We start from the raw sequence: 27,978 nt of genomic DNA, 5'->3' as shown, positions 1-27,978 counted from the left end.
CACGTTTTATTAGCATTTTTTGTTAAATTTTTTTTTTTTTTTTTATTCCCAGCGCTTGGACTGATTTTCATTAACGATAGAGAGAACAACAGTTGATAGACGAAGTTAAATAGAATTAGGATAGAACATTAGTTATGTAAATTGTAAATTACCCCTAACCTAGTCCTCTGCGGCAGCGTACCTTTTTTTATTCGATCTAGGTATCATAACCACGCGGTATATTCTTCTTTAATATAGATATAATAGCTGTATATAAGTTGCAAGAACGCGATTATTATTATTATTTTTATTATTATCATCACTGGATACGCAATCAAAATGTATTATTCAGAGTCAACTATACATGCCGAAAGGTTGAAGAACTTTCATTGGGTCAATTAAATTGCGAGTACAACATAATCCTGACGACGACACATTGTTACGGTACTGCTTTCGGCCGCTTTTAATTAAATTTTTTATTCAACCCACTATAAAAGTTTTCAACGCAATTCTTCATCTACACAATATACTCTGTGATAATTATCTAAATGTAGAATATAATTATAAGATTAATATAATATAACAAATTATTGTTATCATTGTTATTTTCTTTTTTACTAATCGTTAACGGTCATCGTGTGGTGTAATTATGATATAATATGATAACGTAACGAGAAATTAAATACAATATAGTATAACGCTTTTATAATAAATAATAATTGTTATTAATAATATATAATATATATATATATATATATTATGTTTTATTTAGTTTTTAATCATCTTTTTGGTAATAGATTATTACTTAATATGATTTCTTTGCTGCTTATTCCCTTACTTTTATTATTTACGTTCTGGTTTATTCAAGCCCTAAGAAAGGCGAGCGTTCATCCATCGCCACCTACAGTCATTGCCAAAAGTGGATGTCGGAAGATTTTTCATTTATTTTCGTGTTATACTTTTCATTTTAATTCTATCTTCAGCCTCCAGCTCTATCCAAACCTTCAAACGAAACGATTCGATAACAATAATAATAACAATGAGCAATACTTGCAATACACACAACTCGAGTATATGTGCATATTTCGGTAGAATATTCATATCAATTCCCATGTATTTATATCATAAATGAAATAGAGAATCGTATGTACGAAGCTTGATACTTCCGAAAGACCCGTAGAGTAAATGTAATGAAATATCGAAGAATAAATGGAATTTTCCTTTATACTTTTTAAGTTATATTTTTTACTCCGCTTTCCTTCTCTCGCCTCATTCTAGAATGAACAGTCAATGAACTTTCTTCAACACACTATTTTCACTGATCAGTTCAATATCATGTTTATAGGAGTTTAATGTTGTAAGATTGTAGGGTAATTACTGAGTAACGAATAAGAAGATATCATCATTTCTCTTTCCTTTTCTTACTACAGGTAAAGTATTTAGTTATTTAGATGATATTTAGTTTATACAGATTATTTACGGCGAAATTCGAACAAAATTCGCTAGGATTCCTCGTATCAGATTTAAATTCATTAACTCGTACCTATGTATACATGTATGTGTATGTATATCATTAAAGTGATAAACTATTATGCATGCGTGTACGTATTTCTGTACATATATGTCTATGCGTATTAGACCATCTAATTTGAAATCAATCGAATTTCAATCCGTAAGTTCCGCAAGGGAATGCAGGTGGTAATCACTTCGCTCGATCGTTAAAAATAAATTCTAAAAAAATGAGACGGTAAAAATATTCACCTATATTACATGTGAATGTGTGCATGTGCGTGTGTGCATGTGAATGTATGTGTGTGAATTTATTGTAGTAAACGAACTGTATTCGTACTTATGTAATGCGATAATCAATAATATTACAATCTATGTAAATTCGTGTACTATGCGGTAAGTATAAGTATGTATATCGTATCGATAATAATTCTTTGACTTGTTTTTGTTTTCTTTTTCTTTTTCATTATTCGAACAGATATTTGTGTTGTATATGATAGCGATGTAAATCAATTAACGTTAAATAATTATACATGACTACGCAATACCGTAATCTATTTTATTACTAATTTATATATCGATACATCATATTTTACTTTGCTTCATCGTCATTTCATTCGATATAATATACTTCCGGGGAATTATTTCATCGCGCCTCGTTGTAGCTAGGCCCTAATTTTTCCCAATTAGGTATGTAACATATTATTTTATAATTTATCGTTGGCGACGGCTGTGAATGTATAATGTTAATGACTGCAATAGATCGTCACTTAAAATTCACCTGCAGTTCTGATTTTCGACGATATTTATAAATGAAACGATAACGGGACAATTATTTACACGTAATATTCATTAGTCTATGTGTGGATTTTTAGTAATTACTTTTATCGGTATGTTTCAGGATTATTTCCGTTGTGACAAGTTGACGAAAGAAAGAAAGTAAACTGTCCACACGTCAAGCCTGAATAAAATTGCACATTATTCGATTAAATCAGAATTCAATGAATTTCGCGTTAAATCCGCTAATCTGCATAATAATCCAAACTCTAAATTATATCGATAATCATAATATATAAGACGTTACAACGCTAAAAAGTTTCGATACAACTATTTATAGTATATTATAAATAATAATCTACGAACCTATTTAGGTATAATAATTTATGCGTATATGTATTTTAGTATCTTTTTTCCTCTCTTATTCGTTCTACTTGACTCCTTGTTTAATAAACTAGCAATTAGTTTTTATCAACAAAATTCCGGTACTAAAAACCAAAATCGGGAAACAATGCCGATCGAATGATCGACCGAGGCGTAGGTTTAAGGTGTGTACAAGTAGGTGCCGTATTATCGGAGTGTGTATGTCGTGTCGATCGGCGCTAATGTGTGTACCTAAATACCTACGCAGCTAAAACCAGCTGCTCGCACCGCCAAATTTCGTGGAGAGGCCTCCGATGCCCTTGCCAAACATGCTCCCAACTTTACCGACAACGTTTGACGTCACGTTGGTTATGTTTGACACGTAATTCGCGTCATCTCCGGCCACGGTCTCTACCACGGTCACCTTAGCTTTCGGCCTGTCGGTATCGTCGTCGTTTCCGTTTTCCGAGAATCCTCTGCAATAACACGTTTGACGTACGCTGTGAGAATGTTGACGCAAGTACTGCGTCGAGTACTTAAACAATTCAGACCTCATTCTCGCCTGCGACAATAATGCGACACCTGGCGGTCGCCCCGCGAAACATGCGACTTTTCTTTAAATTCTTTCATTCTAGGTATCGTTAAAAACTCACTCTTCGTTCTGAGCGGACATGGTTAAGGCACAAGTTGCTTCCTCGGTTTGCATTCGCTGAAATATAGTTTGATATGTCTTTGAGTTCAGTTTGTCCTCCATTACTCCCTGCAACTCAAAGTCGGAGTATATTTTTTTAACAATATGAGCTAGACACGTGCACTGGTACAAATGTAGACTATGGTCAAGCCTTTCCGACAGCCAATTGCACAGCATCTGAATTTGCGCGGTGTACCATTGCTGAAATAAACATTATGCTGGTTAAGATGTTTCTCTCAATTTTTGTGTCTTACAATTGGGAAGCATTTTCTCAAAACAATTTTCGTCATAGTGTTTTAAAAGTTCGAGCAATTACCATAAAAAAAAAAATAAAAAAATATTCATCATTTATTCATGAAGCGTGATCTATTTGATTGGTTATACTTTACTCTACGAGTTGCTATCACAGCGGCAAAAACGAGTATTATATAATTTACATTCAATGTAACCCCATTAAATTGTGCTCGGTATGAAAAAAATTCTCGTACAATTTAATGGTTGTTGATGCGATTAATTTAATTCTCGGTGAAAACTTCTAGTGTAAAATCGATTTACCTCGAAGAAGATGAGTATCCAAAGTTCGTCTATGACTTTGCTTCGAATTTGATCCATGCAATTTCTAGTGAAATTCACATAAGCCTGACCATTTTCTTTCCCGCTACCGGATACCTTCTGGGGAGTCAAATTTTACGCGTTATTGATTACACACAAGGAAGAGGAAGCCGTGTAAACAGATCAATAAGACATCTTTGAATGCGCCGCGGATGTCAGACGTGATTTTTCGATTTTTTTTTTTTTGGTCATTATGCTAATATAGGAAAATCATTACCGCCAGGCTCAGAATCGAACCAATCAACGATCCTTCATCGTACCGTGACAGTTTGGATAACGTTGCTTCTAATACTGAAACTAGTTTATTAATCATTCCTTGATTCATACCGGCTGACGTCTTCTCGATAAGATCGTCTATTTTCGTGTGATATTGATGCTAGAAATAGAGAAACGATTATTCAAAGGTCGACCGTTATTGCGGCGAGTACCTGAAACAAGGAAGCATGCATAAAAGGAGCCTTGAGATCACCATGCAGTCGCGAATGAAGAAAAAAAAACCGGTTTCAAGAGGGCTTGGAATTTTCGTTCGCGTCAACAGCTGCAGGCAACTTGGTTTGAAGAATTGCAGTAAAAAGAAAGAAGACAGAAATGTACAAACTTGCTTGCTTTGACTCATACCCATTTACGACCACGAACCAAATTATCCGATTCACCGAACTCAGGCATTAAGAAATCCTGTATCTTGTTTACTCGGTTGAGTTTCTTTTATCAAGGGAGAGATTATTTTTGAATCTCGAGAAAAGTGCAAGAGCATTACGCGTACTATGCAACGGAGGTATCGTCGAGGACAAGTTCAGGCACGTTACCAGTGATCAATGACTCTTCGTTAATTCCGCAACTCACCACGTCAACGCCATCGACAGCACACAGTTTAAAGCTCTGATTTTTGGCATCTAAAATAACGTTAACCATGGCGCACATTTCGGATGGTATTATGTAATCGGTTGATATAAAAGTGACGCTTTTCTTAAGCCACTGTTGAAAAGCGTTGTCCGTTCTCTGTATACACGATTCGATCATGTCGCAAGCCATCAGTTTCAAACGCTGTTCCAAATGCTGTCTAAACTCTGCTTCCGGCCAATGAAGCCCGCGAATAAATGACTGGAGAGCGTCGAGCTTCCAAAAGAGATCCTCCGATGTTGCGCAACCGTTTCCCTTAACCTCCCAACGCTCCTTCTCAAAGCCTTTGTGTATCGATTGAGCTATCGAGGTCTCCATCAAATCAACGTATCGTACAACCAGCGGGGCGAACGTGTCCCTCAGATGCTGATGAAACTTTCCATTCTTCAGATTGTCTGCGCGTTAATCAGTGTTTTCAAACAATATTATACGATGCCATTGTCATTTTCTTTTCGCTACGCGATAACAATCCCGGTGTTCAGTAATTTTCATCATCATCTGAACACCGTGTTAACGTAATTAAAAACTGACGCGTACAATCGTTCATACCTGAACAATCGTGATATCAATTAACTCACCGTCGGTCCTGAGATAATCGTTGAGTACCTGGAAGAGCGGGAAGCTGTGCCAGGTGTCGGGCGGCTGTTCGCTCAGCACTTTTTCCATATCGACGGCGAACAGGGACCAGAAGATCTCGGCGTGGTCGACCATGATTTCACTAAACCAGGCAAACGCCTGCGGTGCGGTGTAGTGGGAGCAAAATGTGAAAATATTGGACAGCACACATTTACGGAGGGCAATTTATGTCATCGTCATTCGCTTGAATCCCAGAACGGTGGGGTCGCCGTCCTGAGAGGCTACAGGACCCTCGAGTTATCCCTTTTTTTCAAACCGTAGCAGGTGTAACAACATATATGCCACATATCGGTATCGTAGCTGAGGATCATGAACCATAGAAACGCAATAAAGACGCATGATTTTGGGACCCTTACCAAGTCCGTCCCAATCCTCGAGAGTCCTGAACAACACATGTATGTACACGATATTGAGGAAGATAGATAGATAGATAGATAGATAGATAGATAGATAGATAGATAGATAGAGAGAGAGAGAGAGAGAGAGAGAAAATAGTAGAATAGAATGAAAAGGAGAAGAAAAAGAAAACGAACATCGATTGACATTGAGATTCTAAAAACCTAACTAATACCTCCGAATAATGTTCTTGATTTTGCTGCAACAAGTCGACGCAGAGATTGGCAAGGTGTATCAGATCCTCAAGTTTCTTCCCTGGAGATACGCAGACCTCGCCGCTAAGGTCATCCTCTATTTTAGCCTCCGCCGACAGCCGTGTGTAATTTACCAAGGCTGCCGTGTTCAGACATGACCTTATCATCTCACGAACTTCCTCGGGGGGTACGGGCGTCACGATGTCCTTCATAAGGACTCGTTCCAACAACGAAAGCGTTGCTTTCAGCGCCCCTTCCGGTCTCCCGAACGGAAAGCTAAACCTGTGCAATCAACGCGGATAAATGAGAATCAGCCGAGAAGAGAAAGGAGTGGAAGAAGAAGAAGAAGAAAATTTGATCGAAGAAAGAGAGAGAGAGAGAGAGAGAGAGAACGACGTGCCTGAAATTAGTGATTTGTTTTTCGAGCAAGAGTCTGAGCCGTTCCTTCACTTCCTGAAATTTATTTTTCTCCTCTTGAGTTATGGAGCCAACGCCGTCGGGACGATTGCCGTAAACGTGACTCGCGCAGAATGCGAAACTGTAGTGAATCAGCGTTGGGTCTATCATAATGCCTTGTTCAGCTCTGTCCAACAGATCGCTCAGGTAACAGAGATGTCGAAAACATCCCCGAACTCCGTACCTGCGGTGCAGATAAGGGGAGAGAAAAAGCAAACGCAAAGGTAAAACCGAAGAAGGTATGGAAGCAAAAGAAAGATTTTCAGATGATCCTAACAAAGCTCGACAATCACAACTCGACCGTTACACATCAATATTCCAATATTCATATTATGCATATATATATATATATATATATATACACATATATATATATGTATATGAATATACATATATACCTAGCGCAATATTCGTCCAGTACGAAAACTTGCCCAGGTGAAAACCATCCGAGCGAACTGTAAGGATCGTTCAGTCTGTAATCGAGGGTCAGGTTCTGTAACATTTTGAAAAGTATGGCGTGTTCGAATTTGCACGGATCCGCGCTGATGAAATCCTCCATTCCGTGTTTCCGCGCTCTGTCAGCGTCTCCTTGGATTTTACTTATCGTTGAGTTTTTATCGGCGACGGAAACCGGCGGTGTAGGTTTGTGCGATTGTCCCGTCGCTCGGTACATCGCCATTACCCATAAATGGCACTCGTTCTCATCGTCCGAAGCATACACTATGTTATCTCCCTCCCGAACGGCGTTGAAGAAGTATCTGTCAGAGTTCAAAGAGAGCAGAATTTAAATGCAAGTATCGTTTCGTCGGAGGAACGTCATGGAATAACCGCAGGCGGCAAAGAACGAAGTGCTCTGTAGTTTTTTTTCTCCGAATCAATTACCTTCCGCCTTCGAGATCCATGCCGACCATCAAGTTAGCAGAAGCGGCCTCGATATAGTCCACTGTATAGCCATCGAGTTGCATCATTTCCGAAGGCTCGCTTTTCTTTTCTTTGTACGAGCACATCGCAAATGTGTACTGCGAGACCTGGACCAACACGTAGTACCGCTTCTTCCATTTTTTCCAAACCGACTTTCCCAGCGCATAAAGATATCCGCAGTGTTTCATGTTCAGCGGTTTATCCATCCGGCATGCGATCTTTATACGAAGATCCTGATCGGGATTATTCTTCGGCACCGTCATGCGATGCCACTCGGGCACTTTGCAGGACAACGGCGTTGGTCGTATTATCACCTTGCCCAATTCCTTGTCCTCGAGAGCAAGCATGCCAGGATTTTCCGTGTACAATCTTACTTTGACAACTGGAAGTGGATGTGTCGTTGAAAAGTCACCCTGAGTGTCCCACCTGCGGTGATAATATGATCGCGGTATGAGAATGCCGATGGGAAGTGATGAGAAGATGTAACAACATCGCATATCCTCGAAATGAGACTCACATGGGCTTCGAAGCTTCGGCTTGATCTGTTTGCAACTTCTCGCCACTTTCCACTTCCATCGTACAGTATACTATTCTATTTGGCGCAAGGCTCTTGAGACCTTTGACTTCCATCACGATTACTTCCAATTGGAAAGTCAACACGACATCCATCTTTGTCAGCTGGGGGTCGGAGTCGGCGGAGTCGCCCTCCAGCTTAACGAGAGAACCCTGACTGCGGCAGCGGGAGCGCTCACCACGATGGTTGTAGCGCTTCAGCTTCTGCAGCCCATATTTGCTGTCTATCGAACCCTTGGAGACCGGTAAGGACTCCAAATTTGCCATTAGCAGGTTGATAGACGACTTGAGTTCCTCGATGTAGAGCGACTCCATCTCTTTCAGGAGAAACCGCGGCATTAGCTTCCGGTCCTTCAACGACAAACGGCACCCAGTCAAACAACACACTTTTCAACCTACACGCATGGCTTTCCTTTCTTTCTTTCTAAACGAAAAATCTCCCCTCACCTTCTCCATTTCGTTAACCTTCTGCACGCGACCGTCCAGCTCCCTCCTGATGGCGGCAGCCTGTTCGTCGGCTGAGTCCAACAGGAGGGCGTTGAACAGAAGCTGATGCTCGAACTTTTTAATCCCAAGAATCTGTTGGAACATGTCGTACAGTTGTTCCTTAGATAGTATCAACTCGGAGTTTAACGATTGCTGTTGCATTCTCGACGGCCGTTTCGAGTCCTCGTCACCCGTTCCTTTGAATATACAATCGAACTTGACCATCCAAGAGGTAAGGACGGTTTCCTTGCTCAAACCATCGATTTCCGGAAGGGATCGAACACGCTTCTCAATGTTCTTCCTAAACACCTCGCGGAAGTCGTACTGAGAGCAAGCACCGCTCTGCACCATACGGACTACCCTCTCGGATCTCAGAAATACGTCGTAGTAACTCTTCACCGCGTTGTGAAACGCCTCGTCGGCCATTATCTGAGTTTCGCCCTTCAGAAAACTCTGTTGTAAATTTAAAAAAATAAATTACCTATCAACAATTGTATCCCAAGATTAAGTCGAAATATGCCGATGGAATACAAAAAAAGAAAAAGAAACTTCCTAATAATAAGTAAAAGGAAACAAGACTTAATTTATAGAAATCCACGGTCCAACGATCACGAACGGATATTGCGGAAATCATCCGAAAAAAAAACAATCTATACGCTCAGTTAGATTCAATTTGCACCGGATACCAACAGAGTGAAGGTTACATGTGTCAAACGTAAGATCGAGCGTGAAAGGCTTCGGGAAATTACTTAACATACTTCAAAGGCTTCTCGTGACACTGATATTGAAAATACGGTGAATCTTAACAAAGAAAGACACCTCAAGGTAGTGTTTAGATCCGTGTATCCGCCTCCACGGCAAAACCATCAAACGCCAAATATATCTACAGATATATTGTTCGCGGTGTTGTTTGCTGTTTCAATAAAACAAAGAAACTTCCAAGTATCAAAAGAAATGAAAGATCCATAGTTATTTAGGATGGCAAATTGAACTCGTTCCTTCATGCTTCACAATCAGACAGAACAATTACCAAGTCTGCGAAACGTGAATACCTCCAGTCGATGAAATTTGATGTCACATGTGATGTTAATGAACATGTAATTTATGCTGATTAGTGAAGATTAAATAAAGCCTGACGAAATTACTTGAAAGCGAGCACCCAAGGTGTCTAATTGCTGTTTAGTAATCTTCATCTGTCTCCGCGTCATGTCAGTGGGTTGCTTGGCGTTGAAAGGATAAGCGATGCACCTCGAGATAAAGACGTACAGCTGTATTCTCGTCTTGCGTTCCTCTTCCTCGCGCTCCAATTTTTCCTACATGAGAGAAATGGTGAACGACGGTACGTGAACTATCACGTTTTAAACAACACGTAGGTGCAACAGTCCATCAAACGTCATACTTTTATTCCGTTAAAAGGATTAAAAAGGTCAATTCTACACCGCCTGGTATATGTTCGAAAAGAAATTATGAAGGATCATGCTACCGCAGTACAAGTTATCCGTAGCAAGGATCGCGATACGTGAGTTTAAAAAGTTATCATAATTCATTTCAAGCGGCGGTCTTCTCATAACTATTCATGAACCAGTAACACCGGTGTTCTCGATAAAGCCGCAAATATACGAGTGTGTAAATTCAGTATGGCGATAATTCACGAGCGAGTCGTGCACTACATGATACGACTAATAATATCCCGGGTGAAACAAACGTGTAATCATCACAGTGTCTTCTAAAATATACAGCTTGTCATCATTAGACATTGTGCAACTGTGCATCTCGACGTGCAGGACGAAAGGAACTTTGTACTACCGAATTGCCAATGAATTTTGGAAGACCAAGGTCCATAAATAAATGAGAGAACAAGAGAATGTCTGTCAACGAGGAATTTTCAGTATGAACAAATATGGCTATTGCATCATATCAGACTGCAGTACAAAACCTACACGCTATACAAAAACTGGAACAAAAATGGCCACCATGCGAAAAGACCTTTCCATGTCCACTCGTTTATCTACGGACATTGTATAAGACACATCCGCACAAGGTAGTCCAACCTCGAGTCCACCTGGACTTACTTGTAATTCGGCCTCGGTTTTTTCGCTAGCGATAGACGGTGAAGGGCTCGTCGGTCTGGGTGAGGATCGGGCGTAGTTGATCGCGTCCTGAGCAGCGCCCATCGAGGGTGACAAAGAGTTCCGAGCACTTGACAAATTGGGCACATCGAGGCCAGCGGCGACGGCCTCCTGCTGAGCGGCCAGCGCCGGTGAACCCATGGAGCCTCTTCCATGGGGACCATGAACACTGCCGCCGTGAGTCCCCAAGGAACTCACGTGACCCCCGACATGGTTGGCACCTCCGACGGAACCAAGGCTACTTCCGGTCGGTCCGACGGACCCGCCACCCCCGCCACCACCAGGGTGAGAATGATGGTGGTGGGAGCCGTGGGAGCCGTGCGAACTACCGTCTCCCCCGCGATGGTGGTTCTGATCCTCGTCTGTCTCCTCCTCGGAGGAGCTCGGATCTATCATGGTGCCGACGCCAAGGCCGTCGGGGTCCTCGAGTTCTGGTCTGCCGTTGCCGTAGCCGTGTTCGAATATCCACTATCCGAACTTTCCCCTCGGCTATACAGCTCGCTGTTCCTGTCCTGCGGATCGAACAATCTCAATTTTAGCTCCAACTTATCGCATTGTTATTCCCCCGATACTCTGGTTCGGAAATAGATTTTTCATAGGTCTGTATATTATGTACGTGGGGAGATAAAGTACATTAGAAGAGATATAATTTCATGTATCTTGACTCGTGACTCTACCGAGACCCCTGATTTCCATACGCGATTCTTGTTTACCGGTATGATTAAATCCAGCTACCAGCATATTTTTTTTTTCAAGTTACTAGGTCATTGCCGTTCACTATCACTCGTTTCAACCACTTGAAATATCGTTAGCTTAACGGGACAGTTTCGCATTACGTAATTATACGTATCGTTACCGCAATTAGACGAAGAATTTGTAAGCCTGGTTTTCTGTCCTGTATTCGTTATTTTCGAATAAACAAAAACTAATTTGTCACTGGATATTGCTCTTGTCAATGTAAGAATTTTTAATCATTCCCACGAACCATTCCTGCGCCAAATCTGTAGTAGATACTCCAAGAAAGATAGAAAAGAGACGAGGAAAACGGATAAGTGGAATAAAGTAACAATCGAAATAAGACATAGGATTATCCCGAAACGATTGATTTGTTTCAGTGGAAATAAAGTCACCGTACATTTATTGGCGTACCGTGAATAAAGTCGAACTGTTTATAGTTACGGGTAACGAAGCCTTACTGTATATAGAACGATCCTATTAATCGAGTCTTCCTGTCGAATCAATCGAGCAGAACCTTGAGCTATTCATTTTAATCACTGTAAAAGAGTACCAGAAGTTCTTTTTCCCATTTTATCAGAGAGTACTAAATCACCGTAATAAAGATGAACGTGAAGGGTTGTTTTTGAAGGTGACCTTGAAGCGAAACCAAATTAGTTTCACGACCACGAAGCGCAAAGAAAAATCGAAACCCCCTCCCCGAGTAATTCAGCTTTTGCGGTTTTTTGACAAGTACAAAAAAGGGCGACTGTAGCTATTTCAATACGCGTCAGCTGTATCCGGAAGGTTAGGAGCTCGAAGATCATAATAATCAGTATTTCGTCCTTGAATCATTCAACTTTTTACTAACAAAACACGGAAAGGCAGGTCGGAATAAAAGCTACTAGCATAGTGATGAGTTGAAAAACAGAAAGCTAATGACGCTCTTCAAGGAACAAAAGAGAACGACGAAAGAAAACGTAACGAAAACTTTTTAGAGGCAATGCGTAGAATTGATGAGTACCCGGTACTCAATGACACAGCCAGCGAATTCAAACGGAATGTCGATCCCCTCGACGAAAGTTGAAAGAGGCGAAAAAGAAATAAATAACGAAGGATTGAACTGGTATAAGGTTTTTGGTGTCAGCGGGGTGGGATCGATTACTTTCGACGAATCGGTTACAACGTTCCCGACAACCCTCAACAATTCCAAAATAGAAATTCTCACTTCACAATAATTTTGAGGGATGAATTTGCCGTTTTACTTGTTAATTGTACCTGGGAATTCGGAGGTCTAAGAACAAGATCAGATTATGTTGTGTGACCCTTGGGGAAGTCAAATAGCTGGTGAACGTGTTCTTATTATAGAATTATTATAGATCATCGAATCTCGTGTCTACCGGAGATTAAACGAGCCTTAAGCATGTATATATTGGCAGTTCGTATCCTAAACACATCCAAGATTAGCTAAACTTACGTCACGAAAAAAATTGATTCACGTTTTACCGGTTGAATATATATTGGTAGGGATAAAAAACAAAAAGTAAATAAAAAAAAATGTCACCGATTGGGAATAGGGGGCAAAAGTGAAAAGTTCAATTTGAAATTACACAATTTTTGTCTCTCGTGACTAAAATCTATGTAAATAATTATTTGTAAATACCTTGTAATTAGAATTTTACTAAATAATCACGTAGTTAACATGCATCGTTAAGTCGTTGCCAGCATTTATGGAAAGTCACATTAATCACGTTGGAGATATCTGTCTCTCGTTCGAGTAGAATAGCAAATGCTCAACTGTGAGCTTAATGGCAAATCCATTTTTTCAAGGCACAGGTGATAGGAACGCACAGAGCCTTGAACGAGGGTAGAGAGATTCAAATCTACGAAACTATTACAGGATGGGGGAGAAAAGATCACCGTTACGTTAAAATTACGGGTCACAATAGCCGTAATATATCAAGAATTATCCACCTTATAAAATTTGAAATAAATAAAAAATGTGTAAAATAGTAGAGATATAGTTTCAATACCAGGGATATCCGCGCGTTCGACGATTTCAAAATCGCAGTCCGCTATCCTCCTCCTGCGCTTCGGTGGGCAATGATGATGATCAATTATAAGTCACTCCAACAACGATCGGGGCGTTCGAATGGAAAAGAAAGAAGGAAAAAAATAGTTTGACGTTATAAACGAAGAATCAACGAACTAACTGCGAGCCAACGAGCTCGCGTGGAGAACACAGTGCAAACATATTGATTGTTAGACTGTCGTAGTGCGCTTCGCTCCCTCTGTATATTGGGAACGGAGTTAAACTCAAGATCCACACGCTGACGCGCGCACAATCGCTAACCTAGAAATGAAAATTTCACCCGACAGGGTGCGCGCCTGCCTTTCGGTTGACGGTTTGAAAAAAGACCGGAGCGCGAAACGGGATATAAAAATGAATTCCACGTTAACGCCGAAAATTTCGTGGGCGCAAAATCGACCCATAAAATGACAAGTCTTAGTTTTTCATAAAATATCACAACCCAGCCTCGAAAACCCTCGAATAATTTTCCCCGAATTCACCCGGAAATTGTTTTTAGAAAGGATGAAATCGACTCCAACCCGCATGACCATTCTATCAACATTTTCTATACTCTATGCTTTTGTTTCAATGAAATATTGATTTTCTCAAATCTTCCACACGTTTCAGATTTTTTCTCTCTCAACCAACGAATTTTGCAAAGAAGTCCTCAAAGCATCCGGAAAATCCGGTGGTAGCAATTAATTTTACGGGAACGGAGAACAAGAATGAAGCATAAAGCAAAAACTAACCAAGATGGTAATACGACTAAACGTTACCGAAACTCAAGTTCTTCCGCAGCGAATGTGGCTTTTCGAAAACCCTACATTCCGCACAATTTTGGCATACGACTGCAAAATAGTGTAGTAGACTTATAAAAAAAAAAAAATGCATATATTCATGTGGCTGTACGATGATTGTCGCGGGCTTTTCGAAAAACGATCGTCGCCGCTCGTTTTGCGCCACTGTTCAATTGGCGTGTTCGAATGATTTCTGAGGGCTGCTACACAGGCATCAAATATTCCCAAAACGGAGCCTGCAGGCAAAGGTGGTAGAACGTGAAACAACGCATACTCTTTGGCATTGATCGGTCTTGCGCACGCGGCTAGTCTTAACCATCACGATGAACCCTATCCTTTAAAAGTTGTGGAGGCACGGAAGTGATACATACATATACACATGTGATATGTATGATAAATTGTATAAAAATAATCGACTATTCATTTTTTCAAATTTCAAGTCGACAATATTGTTCAAAATGACGAAAAAAAGACGCTGTCCAAGTTTAAGCTCTTAATATTAATATTTAGAGGTGCCTAATCGCGATTTTCTATTTCCCGGTTGCACAACATGGAAAATTTCTTTTTTTTTTTTTGAACTTTGTAATTTTATAACTCGTCAACGCATTAGGCTACTGACAGGACCAGAACGCATTTTTGTAGGGAATTGAACGGCCTACAAAGAAGGTCTCTTATGATTTTATGATAAATCTACTCTTTCTAAAGTTACGGTCGATTCGTCATTTCGACCAATATTTTCGACTTGTATTTTGTAGAAAAAATAATCCATTCTTTTTTTTTTTTTTACATTCTAAAATGTACACATGTGTGTGTTTGCTACCGACTCATAAATCTTCCTCCTTCTTCGCCGTTCTCATATTATAATACCAACAAATCTGTGCGCATTGCAATTTATCCGTTTATCGCATATTAACTTTGTCATCCTCCGGTGAATCCGTAAGCATTTAAAAAACATGAAACGAAGGTGATATTTCCTTTAAATCGAATTCAATGTTAGCTGGTAGAAAATAATAAAACGTCGATATCATTGCTTTTACTTTCTGGACAAAGTATAACGTAGCACGGTTCGGTTGAACAATAATAATTCGTTCAGCTTGAAGTTGCTGTTCCTGTCATTCCGATTTTCTAATAAGCTCAACCTCGGTCACAAGCGTATAAGGCGATAGCCACTAGAAAGTCGTTTTCACTGATGGTTGAGAACCTGTATATTTATATACTTATATACACCGTATTACATAAATTTAGTGAAAGAGAAATCCACCATTATATTAAAGTTTGACTCTGCCAATTAACTGTTGCGCATTAAGTATATTTCCGCGGCTTCTCAATCGGCACTAATTTTACGTCTAGCATATCATATTTTATCGAGCAAACGCTGCAGGTACAGTATTAAATTCGTTGACTCGATGTTTTTTTTTTTTTTCTTCTTCTTTTCTATTTAAACTTACAGCACAAGTTGTGACAAAATCGAGTTCTTTATTGCGCAAATAAAAATACGTATACATACACACGAATGATTCATTTTCAACGTAATTTTGACGATGATCCTCTTAAATATAAACATCTGTATCGCAGTATCTTCTTTTCTTTTTTTTTTTTTTTTATCGTCGCAATTATCTTGAACAGTCAAGAAGAAAAAATTGACAATAAAATTATCACAATAATGCATATTTGATTGTAATAATTGATTATTATTAACTTAAGCCTGCATAAGCCAAAATTGCTCAACATCTTGTTATGTAATAAAAAAAATTGTAAAAAAAAAAATTATATGTAGATACAACAGCTATGCATCTGTGTAAAGAGGTAGTGAATCATGTAGATACTTTTTATCGTAAATAATCTTACACGATTAGTGCCGTAATAACTGCAAACATATATAACAAAATTAGGGTCGTTAGGACCGATTTATGACAATTTCTTCTTGTTTTTTTTTTTTCAATTCTAATCCATTTATGTATACCTGATATATATATATACATGTATATTTGTTACACGGAAGTCGTGTAACAGTTTTTTTTTTTTTAAATACTATATGAAAAAATAAAGAAACATGATGAAAAAAAAAATAACTCGAAACGTCCCAAAGCGTGCAAACCGGTTGAATGTGAAATCCTACAGCGTTCAGAGAGTGTAATTTTGTATATGAGGCGTTCTCCGCTAACTCGGGCACTTTTTTTTTTCTTTAAACCCGTATATCGTGGAAGATTGAAGTAGTATAAAAAAAAAAATGTCGACATGAAAAAGTGACGTTTTTCCATGAACTATTTAACGCGATATATATTTTATTGAGAATGGCATTAAAATATAACGTATGTCGGATTGAATAGTTTACGGAAAAGAGGAACTCGGACGTACCTTAATTCACCTTTCTCGTTAAACATATTTTTTCTACTCGGCAAGAATGTCCGGTTCTACGATTCCAATTTTTTTCATACGTTACCAATACACTGTCAAATTATAACCTGTAAAATTTATGGCTATATCAAAGAGAAAAAAACACTGTCCTTTCTTTCGTTGAAAACAGCCTTTTTTTTTTTTGATGCCATCAAAGATGTGACACGCATCGCATTAAATGGTTCGTGTAAGAGCATAACTTTTCCACTGCGTACGGGTTTAAAAAATAAACAAAAAACCATTTCCGAAACGGGTGGATTAAAAAATCTGAGAAAAATTCACAGCGAGTAACTTTAAGTAGTACTAATATATATATATTATATATATATATATAACCAATTATGGAACAGATTCGAGATGATAAAAAAAAAGAGGTGGCTGAGTTGGCGGAGAACGCCTCATACATTTATTGTACTCGTACATAAGTACCCGTAATGCCCGTGCATCTACGTACACTATATTATACACGAATCGTCGGATTTACGTAACGTTTATAGAAGAGGCCATTGGAACATTACGTCACAACTCGGATAGTCCGGAGCTGAGGAAGAAAAACGTTGAAACAATTTTTCATTATATTTTGATTATTGAGTTTTCTCGCTCTTTCGCAACTTTAACGACGATAGAACAATACTCGAAAATCTCTTAAATACCATTACTCATATTTTTTCATACATTTCTAGAGAAAAAAAAAAAAAAGAGTTGAAAGAAAATCTCTCGCGTTTGAAAGATGGCAAAAATTTCTTTCTCGCTCTTTGGTACGTCATGCCTTTGACATTTGCTCGTTGTTAATTCTACTCCTCGAACTTCATGGTCGCGACTGTAAAAAAAATTATAATTGCGCGAATGTCGACGGAAATTTAAAATATCATCGTATTTTTGAATGCCAACGACTTCGCTCATAGTAATTGACATTTGAAACTCGGAGTAAGATTTAAAAAAAAAAAAAAAAAAACAATAAAATGCAATGCAAAAATAACGCTTTCATTTCTCCGAATTAATACCTACTCGATTCGTAAGAAAAATCGCTTGATTCTGACAATTTTCATTTAAAATTTGGGCATTTTTTTATTAGACTGCGCGCATCGATGTTTGTAGTGTCAACGTAACTGCAAAAAAAAAAGTATGACGGAAGTAAAAAGAATACGAACGAAATCAAATCGGTAATCGATATACATTATATGTATGTAAGAATGGCGTGAGCGAAACGTAAAGAAAATTAAGACGAATGTGTGCTGCAACGAGACGGGTCAGTGGCCCGAGTGCCTGTATAATATATGACGTGTGCATACCATGCGTGATTATACAGGTTGTGCAAATTGGCATAAGTAGTTAACAACTTGAATCAGTGCGAGAATTATTTTTGGTGGCCGCATCAGGGTCGAGTCAGCCGTTTTGTGTATCCGAGCGAAAGAAGCAAACAAAAATGAAAAAAAAAAAAAAAAAAAAAAACCTCTGTAACAGTATTTGGAAGTGGAAATAGTCAATTAGGAATCCGTAACGGATCTGCAGCGAGTTTTTGCGGGAAGATCAAGTTCGTCGGCGAAGATCGTTGATCTAAATTTGGAAAATTATTTTATATCAATTTTTCAAGTGTCAATAAATGACCTTCCCAGACGAACTTTTACCTAAAATATCCTCCTACGTATTCCTGTATTTATTTAGGTGCCTACCTGTACAGTCGGAGAAAGATACGAAGGATGAAAATGTTTGTTTGAAAAAATACTGGAAAATGCAAATCATTCGATGTATCACGGGCATTGCAATCGGTGATCGATTAATCGAGTGACTCAGTTTCGCGATAATCAACCGATAAACGTTAATCGAGAGATACGTGCGTGACACTGGTTAATAATACGAAAAACTTGTTTCACCGTCTAGCCATTTATCGCGAACACATGTTCGTACGTAAATACATACGTTATACTTTTATCAATCCGTCGATTCACGGAATTCGGATTAAGGCAAATTCCTCGCTTGAATCGCGGTGAAAATCAATCATTTTTATTACGTATTGCCACTCGATACGATGTTGGGAGAGATAAAGGAAGAACGTTCTTAAAGAAAATGTAAATAAAATCGGTTAATCCGTTTAAGTCTACTGATTAATTACACGTTATCAATCTTGATCGGAGTGGGAGGCGTACATCAGGCGTTAAATGACAAGTCGAATGTAAAAAAGAAGCACCTCGTATCTATAGCAAAAATTTTGATTTTTTCTAAGTAACTAATAAATGGAAAAAAAATATTTTCATTAGATAACGTTTGTTTTTGTAGAAACCGGAAGGATATTTCAAATTTCTTTTTTAATTTACCTATTTTCTCAAACATTTATTGTAAATAACAACCAAGCAAACTTCAGTTTTGCATTTAAATCACTTTTATTCAAAAATAATAATTAATAATAAACTACAAATGTAAAAGAGTTGATAAACAAAGTTAAAAAATGATTATTTTTAGCGCTTCTTCTTATTTTTGTAAGGAAACAAACCCGAAACGTAATTTCCCATCAAGCTCTCATTATTCTCTGACCCTGATAACGTTAATAACGATAAATTCCATCGCATCTTGGTGAAAACGTCTTCCTTTTTTCTTCCGAATAGGCGACCATATTACCTTTCAACCAAAAACTACAAGACTTATTTAACAACGTTAAAAAGAGAAAAACAAACCTTAAAGGTAACAAATAAAGATTTTGGCTATTATTCGATGTACGGAAACAAAATTTATTTAACTCGATAAAAAATATAAAAAAACGGACATTTTTTTTCGATCCGTGTAATCTATACAAGATTCGTTCCCCCCGTTGAAGACTCATTTGGCAATTATTCTGCGACAGGATTTAGAGGAATTGCACAAGTGAACAACATATTTACGGTAGTTAATTGTTGAACCTAAATTCAGAGTATCAAGGGAAACCGGATTGATAAATGGACAAAGAATGACCCTGTTGTTAATACCACGTTTACGATTACCATCTATGAGAATCCGCAGACGCGTTTCGAAACTCGACCAGACGGTAAATCAATTTCGAGATTCCAGTTTTACGAGATGCGTAAACTGCCTACGGGATTGAAAAGGTGTAGGTGTATAAAATAAACTCATCGCGGGCGTCAAATAGCGAACAACAATCCGATAATTCCGCGATCAGCCAAAAAACAAAAAAAAAAAAAAAAAACTAACAACGGATTTAGAACAGCTCATTTCAACTGTCCAAAGTTTGCAATAAAAAAATCGATCGGTTTCCATCGACGCGTGTAGTTTCAGATTGTAATTAACAGAACAGGTTGGAAAAGCTGCGATTGTGTTAGAGGCGGCGGGGTGGAGATAAAAAGTATCCGACGTCAAGGACGATGATAAAGAGAAAAAAAAAAATAAAAATTAAAAAGTCATCACACACGTACGATTCAGCTATTCCAACCGAGACCCTACGAGTATTATACCTCTACGCTTTCGGAGAATAGGTAGGCGGTGCTTCCGCGGTGCAGGGAGAATCGGCCGATGAGAGTAAGAAGTTGTCCCCGCAGCTTGTTCGAAACCCCCGCTGTTGCACGTTCACTTTGAGACAAGATACGGCTAAGCGCGGAAGGTCCGCAGGTCCGCAGGTCTGCAGTTAAATTCGCGAAATTTCGAACGCCGGGAGTGAATCGTTTGCCGTGTGAAGTTGCCCACCTTTCCTGAAATTCGAACGTTCGCTTATTTTCAAAAATTCAATTTCGAATTTCCCGCCGCCGCCGCCGCCGCCGCCGCCGCCGCCGCCGCCCTGATCTTCGATTCGATAGCCGTCAACGACGAGAAAGAGAAAGAGAGAGAGAGAGAGAGAGAGAGAGAGAGAGAGAGAGAGAGAGAGAGAGAGAGAGAGAGAGAGACAGACACAGAGAGAGTGAGTGAGTGGTAACCTGGGAACTCGGAACAAACGAACGACGATCGATTTGCACCGTGGGACACGCGACTTCAGGCGTGTTGTCGGTGGGGAGGGGGAAAGGAGAAAAGGGGTTTCGCATCGGCTGGATGCAGACGTCGTGCGGTTTGGATTTTTTTACCTGGGGCGAAGAATAATAATGACGTGTTCGCCGGAGGTGGTGTTTCAGTGACAGGTTTGCTCTGCGTCGTCGATTCCGCAAACGGGATGATTGTGAATGAGAAACGACGAGAGAAAGTATCAACAATAACAACATATAAATAAAAACCAAGAGAAAACCCCTGCACCGTATAAACAAGATTCACGCACAAAAGAAATTAAAAAAAAAAGGAACCTACTGCAATTATTACATATCGATATGAAATATATCGTAGAATGTCGGCAGCAACGGCGGTCGGCTTGTTTTTATACCGCTTCGCGATTTCGAATAAACTGCAGCACTTCTGCCGTTCCTATTGTTACAGTTTCAACGATCCACCGAAACAATAACGAATCGCTTCTCGAATCGAGTGATTGTACTTGATTTTTTTTTTTATATTATTACTCTTATTCAATACCGCTTCGTTTCTTTCACCGCACGTATATATACGTACATGTTACATACAATTCCACCGCCATGTACATGTTTGTAAATATACGAGGTCGGGCATTGCAGTTCACTATTCTCGGACTATTTTGCCTCTCGGTTTTTGCCTACTATTACACCGCTACCAACGAAATTCATCAGATGGCCGTGCTGATTACCAGCAGTGAGTATATGACACACATTCAAATATCCATTCTAACTTATAGTAAATTACGAAAGAATTTAAAACAAAAAACATATACACATCCGTTGCAACGCGTGAGATTCGTTTGTTTTCTAACCGTTTTTATAAAACAAACACATCGCGTCAGAGGATTCGAAACGAAAGAACACCGAGTTTCGAATTGCACTGAATTTTCATTTTACTGCCTAGCTCTTTGACCAATAGGAATGCCAATAAAATAGGACATTTGTACTCGCAATCAGTCCACACGTCAGGTGGCGCTTCCTTGCCTTGTTGGCATTTCTATTGGTCAAGAGCAAGGCATTTTCCTGCCCGTAAAAATTCAACCTTTGAAAGACGCTAAAGTTTGTTCTCTACTTCTTCTTTTGTCTATAATCTGGGTTCAAATTGAACATTGACACGTTGTTGCTTGAAAATTAAGTGAATTTTTTTCAAAATCAATCTCGTCACGACAAAGTCCAAGAGCCTGCTTAATTGATTCAAATTATTTTAGTTTTTCACGGATCACTTGTAAGGGTTGAAATCTATTTAAAAAGAAAAAAAAATCTGGAACGGAAAATAATACTTGAAAATTTTCTTCCAAAACTACTTTCGATATTTGAAAATCAACGAATTGTCAAGTTTCTATCGTATGCATGTATCGAAAGTGCAAATGCAACGGAATTTGGTACCGAAACGATGTTTTCTACCGATAACAGCGATTGGGAAACATCAACTTTCCCCGAGTTTCAAATTAACTACTGCACGAATTATCCGTGAAAACCGGGGTTTTTTTTTTTTTTCTGCATGTCATCATTTTTCTTCTCTACTCTATCGGCAAACTGTTGTAAAAACGATTATGGCAATAATCTTTCGATAAGAATAATCGTTATCAGCACGATACACTTCCGAGTAATATGGTTTGCTCAATCTGTCGGAAAATTTGAATACAAATAAAAAAATGTCGTTTCGCAATTATATCATTATCAATATTCAAGTTATAATTTCTCCCTTTTTTTACCCGGAAATTACACGAACACAATTATATGATGACACACTCGCCTGTGTATGAAGAATGGAAAAAAAAAAGATCTACATTGCAAAATTGAAATCCTATTAAAAAATAAAAAATCGAGCAAAGTAGAAGATAAAAGAGGACCGATTACGACTTATTTTTCGTTTATTTTCAATTCAAGGTCAGTCGTCAGGAATCATGGTCCGATCGATACTGAATGCAAGCGGCGAGTCGCAAGGAACACTGTCGGTGAAGAATGCAACAGTTGAGTCACCGTCGCTCAACGCCTCTTCGCACGATGACAGCAACTATCAGCAAATGACAACACCTTCGTCGTTGGTCAGCTCGCAATCCTCGATGATATTAAACGTATCTAAGAGCATCGAGCAGTCGCCGGTCAAGAAGCCAGCGAAAAGTCAAAATACCAGTGAAAGCGCTACGCCGGTGGTCAGGAATGATTCAGCGGCTGCCATTTACCAGCCTGGCCACTCGGTGTCGATACCAGAAAAGTGTCCAAACTTAGGTGCCAAAATGGAAGTGGTGATCCTTGTAATGTCAGCACCGACACACTTCGCAGCGAGAACAGCGATACGCCAAACCTGGGGCCACTTTGGCCAGAGAAAAGATGTGAGCGTAATGTTCATGCTGGGCGATACGACTGACAAACAGATAAGTACAGTATTGTTGAGGGAAGAAGACATGTACAGAGACGTGATTAGAGGGAACTTCATCGACTCGTACTCAAACCTGACGCTGAAAACTATATCGGCGCTCGAATGGGTCCAAGAATACTGCGGTAAGGTGAAATTTTTCCTGAAGACTGACGACGACATGTTCATAAACGTGCCACGGCTATTGTCGTTTGTGAACAAACACTCAAAGAGTAGAAACGTGATATTTGGTCGTTTGGCTCGGAGGTGGAAACCGATCAGGAACAAGAAGAGCAAGTACTACGTATCTCACTCCCAGTACAAGTCGGAAAGATTTCCAGACTTCACGACTGGTCCTGCGTACCTTTTGTCGAGCGACGTAGTTCCCAAGCTTTACGTCGAATCCTTGAAGCAGACTTATCTGAAACTGGAGGACGTATTCACCACAGGTATCGTCGCCCACAAACTGGGCATAAAACGATATCAAGCCAATGAATTTTTCAACAAAAGAATTCCCTTCAATCCTTGTAACATACAACGTAGCGTCAGCATTCACATGGTTAAATACAGCGAACAGTTCGACCTGTGGAAAAAGTTACTCGATGGTAAAAGCAAGTGCAAGTAGTAAACGAGATTAAATACGTAATATAAAGTGGATATCGGCTTCTATGCGGGTAGAAACACCCGCTACTGACCAGGAATTTAATATAATAATTAAGTAGTCCAGTCAGCTTCAAATATATATACATATATTATATACAATATATGCATAACTTTGCACACTAGCTAATTTGGGACAAGGATTAGTCATTTTAATACTCCCAACCACAAGTATTATATAGATTTATAATAACTGCAGAATTGCATGTTGCAGTTTTATTACTGCCAGTAACTTTTGACTATTATAATTATCATCGTTATTACGATCAGCAACTTTTTTTCTTCTCATTTTCAACACATGGTCACTTTGTTCCTTGTAACGAAATACTCTGTATACTTATAATTGCTTATAATTTTATAATTGTACGTCAAGTTCTTAACTATCGTCACGTACCTATACAACTATATCGTTACATATTTATAAGTCTCTTTCACTAGACTGTCAATACAGGATATTCAAATATTGCTCGATAATCATTTCAAATTTCAAATTTGAGACAAGCATGAAATACTTTCATTTCTGTATTTTACCATTTCGTTCTTCCGTCACTTTTACCTATTTATTTATTATCTTCTTGAGAGTTGGAAGACTTGAGACAAAAAAATACTTTAAAAAACCAACGACAAATATAACATTTTACCAACTTTTTTTTGGTAACCATATGTATATTACGCGTGCTACGGAAATTTATTTTCACAGTATTAGAAATTTTTATTTATATTGGAGAAAAATTTTACAAATAAAAATGAATATTTGTATATAATAAATAATATTGTACGATATTTATTAACTTATAGAGTTACGAAAGTTTTATTCGTATTCGAAATTCTTTTCTTATACACTTAATTTTATTCTGTACTTAAGATCAATTATTGTATATACTTATACCTTGATCCTTCGGATAATTTTCGCGGTGCTTTTAAACTTTTAATCGATCGTTTCACTATCTTTATTATTATCAACAATATATTTACTATTATCGTTATTTTTTAAATTATACATATTCCTATATTGTATATTTATATTTATAGACAATGACAATCGTAAATACGTACTCTACACGCTATACAATATCGCATCATCATCCCTAATTGTAAAATTTTATACGTAAAATGAAGGAAACTCCTCGAGAGTTTAACTTTCGAAACACTTGACTACATATTTTGCGTAAATATAATACGGATGAATTACCATACCGGTAAAATTCATGGAAATGTCTGATGGGCTGTTTAACCTGGAATCGTGGATGATAATAATTCACCTGCATTTACGCAATTTCTTCATCTTTCAAGATTGGTCAAATTTCCTCGCTTTTTTCAATCATTTATTATGAATCGAATCCCGATCGGTAAAATGTACCCTGAATTGCATAATTCCAGGCGAATTTCACCTGTGTTAAATTTTCCTTCAGCCATTTCCACAAATTCTGCCAAAAAATTAGAAGTACCAATAAAAAAAATTCTTAATGCATCCTTTATATTATAATTTTCGAATTAAAATCAATCATACACCCGACTGGTAATACTCAAATATTTCGAAAGTTAATAGCGATACAAATTGTCATACGACGATAGCATTGAAAGCAATATAATTTAACAATGAATCTAATAATATAACGAGATTCTGTACACATTGCATTATTACGATAAAAGTAAATAGAAATCACGTACATTTTTTATTAGATTGGTATTTTTCGATTGAAAAGTAAGATTCAATCTTACTTTCACACGAGTACAATGTTTTTCATCACATTTAATTATATGATATAATTAGGCCCTCGCGTCTTGCTGTACGAGCGTTAATCAAATTCTGAAAAGAGCGAAAAAAAAAATTGTACATAACGTTTGAACAAAGCAAGAACAAACTAGTGATGATAATCGTTGTTTTTTTTCAATTTTTTTTTTTTATTGCACGACAAATCGAATCATGTATTTCCACGTCACATAAATGTTGACATATTCAATCGACATATATTTATGCATATATACAATATACACAATATTACAATAGATAGATACGTATACGTATTTAAACAAATGAATAATTGAAGGCGTGATATTTGAAAATAAAAAGAACTTAAAACATGTCGAAGTTATGATTCAATTTTTACGTTGTAACTGAAAGAAAACAATGAACCTAAAAGCTAGCAGTCAAACGTGACCAACTTTTTGGAAATAGAATAAATGTAGTTCAGTTTTATTCTGATAATTCTATAAAAGTATCTGGGGTTCAAGTTGTGTGAACAAAATTTTGATTTTCATACTTTACTATACCCTTATTCGCATGAACGTTAAAACGTTTGGCTGCTAATTCTGGCTGCTATTTTCGGCCTCGTAAGAAAACGGATTATAAAAAATAAGTGTACAAAAGAGTACGATTCAGTGAAAAATCAAACGAACAAGTAAACAATAATATAAGATTAAATGAAATTAACCTTTGGAGAGGCATGATTTATTTATATAAACAGCCAACATATCCAATTGAGTTTTCAAGTTACCTGCTGACTCCAAAAAGAAGGCCAGGCCGGCCTTCTAAAGGTCAAGAAAAATGATCCTACCGTTAATTAGTTTATTTACGTCTTAGCATTTTAATTGCCTTCCAATTATAACATGAGAACATCGCTTATAAGAACAGAGGTAATCGAGAATATGTATATGTATATATATATATAAGGCTTTGCGAAAGTTTCATCAACACATTCGTAAATAGTAAAAGTCATTTCTCGAATATTTCATAATCTCGCGCGTTACACCAGTCGATTAAAATTATGCAATAACCGTTTCACGCGTGAAGAAAAAGAAATACATAAAAAAAAAATCATACAACCCGGTAGGTATAACGAAGATCTTTCTATATTCGTATCTTTTTTTTTATTTCTTTTTTTTTTCATTCATATCCTGTATAATAATTACACGTGAGCGAAAAATTTTCATGATACGTTACAAGACGTTATACATATATATATAAACATATTATGCGGTTGTAAAATCGTCGTTGGCTGCGTTTGATATCATATTACTCAACCATACGATCTCTTGCAGCAGAGCGTAACGGCGTAAAACCTGAAGAATCATGAAAAAGAAAATAAAAAAATATTCGTATGTGTGTGTGTGTGTGTGTGTATATATATATATATATATATATATATATATATTCTCGCAGCTTGATACTTTCACTCAAGGTATCTCTACAAATTATACCAACGTTTATAACATATCCTCCAACAGGGGCGGTGAAACACGGTGATATTCTGTTTGGGCCCGTGCGGATGCACGATGAGATTTTTCTTTATTTTTAAAAATTTTTTTTGGCAAAAAGGAAAAAAAAAATATACGTAAAGAAATAAGGTCACTACCAGACTAAACGCTGTGTATACTTGTATTTTAAAACAAACTCCGCGTTTTGTAACCGTCGACACGTGGAGAAATTTTTACGTTTTTTATTTTTTAATCCGTCTTCATCACTCATCTATCTTTACGCGTTTGCGTATAATTGAATTTATTCCAATTTTCAACGGTATTCAGTAGTACAGTTGGCGGCTCTCAGGCATGCGTTCGATTTAAAATAAACGAATAAAACGGTACAACATACCTACATCGGTAGATAACAGCTAATTACGACCTTCTAATTTCACGTTACACCTGCCGTTATTATATAGAATTCAAACGGCTGCCAAACTATTGTATAAAACTTGGCGCGCCGTGCGCGCTTCTCTTATCCATTGCACACGCAGCACGCGGAACAATGAGTTATTAACGAATGAATATGCAGGTCAAGTAATGAAATAATTACACGGAATGCAAACTAACGAGAAGTTAAACTATTCGAAAAGTTAAATTTTAAGAGAAAAATAATCGTTTTTACACGATTGTTAATCATAGAATTCGTATATATGCGAAAGATATGTGAAACTACGATTGTATTTCAGCAATACTCCCTACCTTACCGACGCACCGTGCCAGTGAATGTTCAATTCGCTTCCGTATTGCTTCGTCCGTATTACACACGTCGATTGCATAACCAAACGGATTACATAATTGTCCGTTTGAGTGTTTTCCGGTAATATGCCGAAACGAGGATCGTTGCATCAAGATCATAAGAATATATTATACATATAACGCGGTAAAATATAGCAAAGAAAAAAAAAACGAATCCAGCGAACTTCCGACGGTCCTGAGAGTCACTGATTTCAAATTTATTGATGAATAAATGATTAGACGTAAATAATACTCGCGTCTTGCAAATGAATTTAATTAAAATCAAGGTGATTGGAACATTAACTCTCTAGCAGGTTCTTGTGAATCACCCTGTACGCATATCGGCGCAGTAACGATTTCTATATCAAATTACTTCAACTATTGACACCGAGCAGCGCCAGTG

At 37.9% G+C, this 27,978-nt stretch overlaps 2 protein-coding genes and 1 long non-coding RNA gene across 5 annotated transcripts; 1 reads left to right on the top strand and 2 right to left on the bottom strand.

The window, feature by feature from the left end:
* Window positions 1-3: 3 nt before the first annotated feature.
* Window positions 4-13,610, bottom strand: LOC107221912 (calcium-dependent secretion activator). 3 transcript variants are annotated; one of them, XM_046740830.1, is made up of 15 exons: window positions 13,370-13,610; window positions 10,566-11,134; window positions 9,639-9,806; window positions 8,455-8,946; window positions 7,952-8,358; window positions 7,396-7,860; window positions 6,912-7,271; window positions 6,458-6,697; window positions 6,036-6,339; window positions 5,410-5,566; window positions 4,775-5,226; window positions 4,149-4,307; window positions 3,875-3,991; window positions 3,282-3,520; window positions 4-3,104 (listed from the first exon to the last, which is right to left on the bottom strand). In XM_046740830.1, exons 2-15 carry the CDS (start codon window positions 11,016-11,018, stop codon window positions 2,897-2,899), a joined length of 4,221 nt encoding a protein of 1,406 aa, XP_046596786.1. In that variant the 5' UTR covers window positions 11,019-11,134; window positions 13,370-13,610; the 3' UTR covers window positions 4-2,896. The 3 variants fall into 3 exon arrangements, with proteins under 3 accessions (XP_046596786.1, XP_015516571.1, XP_046596787.1); XM_015661085.2 differs by having other exon boundaries at window positions 6,039-6,339; XM_046740831.1 differs by lacking the exon at window positions 13,370-13,610 and adding an exon at window positions 13,000-13,107.
* Window positions 13,611-21,139: 7,529 nt separating this feature from the next.
* On the top strand, window positions 21,140-25,648 carry LOC107221908 (beta-1,3-galactosyltransferase 5). The gene is made up of 2 exons (XM_015661082.2): window positions 21,140-21,272; window positions 22,469-25,648. Exons 1-2 carry the CDS (start codon window positions 21,140-21,142, stop codon window positions 23,560-23,562), a joined length of 1,227 nt encoding a protein of 408 aa, XP_015516568.2. The 3' UTR covers window positions 23,563-25,648.
* LOC124294644 lies at window positions 24,591-27,527 on the bottom strand. Its single transcript, XR_006904571.1, has 2 exons — window positions 27,190-27,527; window positions 24,591-25,407 (listed from the first exon to the last, which is right to left on the bottom strand). It is a non-coding gene; the product is annotated as an uncharacterized LOC124294644 (long non-coding RNA).
* Window positions 27,528-27,978: the final 451 nt, after the last annotated feature.

Source organism: Neodiprion lecontei, chromosome 5 (genome assembly GCF_021901455.1).
Source record: "Neodiprion lecontei isolate iyNeoLeco1 chromosome 5, iyNeoLeco1.1, whole genome shotgun sequence".
NCBI lineage: Eukaryota > Metazoa > Arthropoda > Insecta > Hymenoptera > Diprionidae > Neodiprion > Neodiprion lecontei.
Note: the sequence above shows the minus strand (reverse complement) of the source record. Positions and strands in the feature narration are given on the sequence as shown.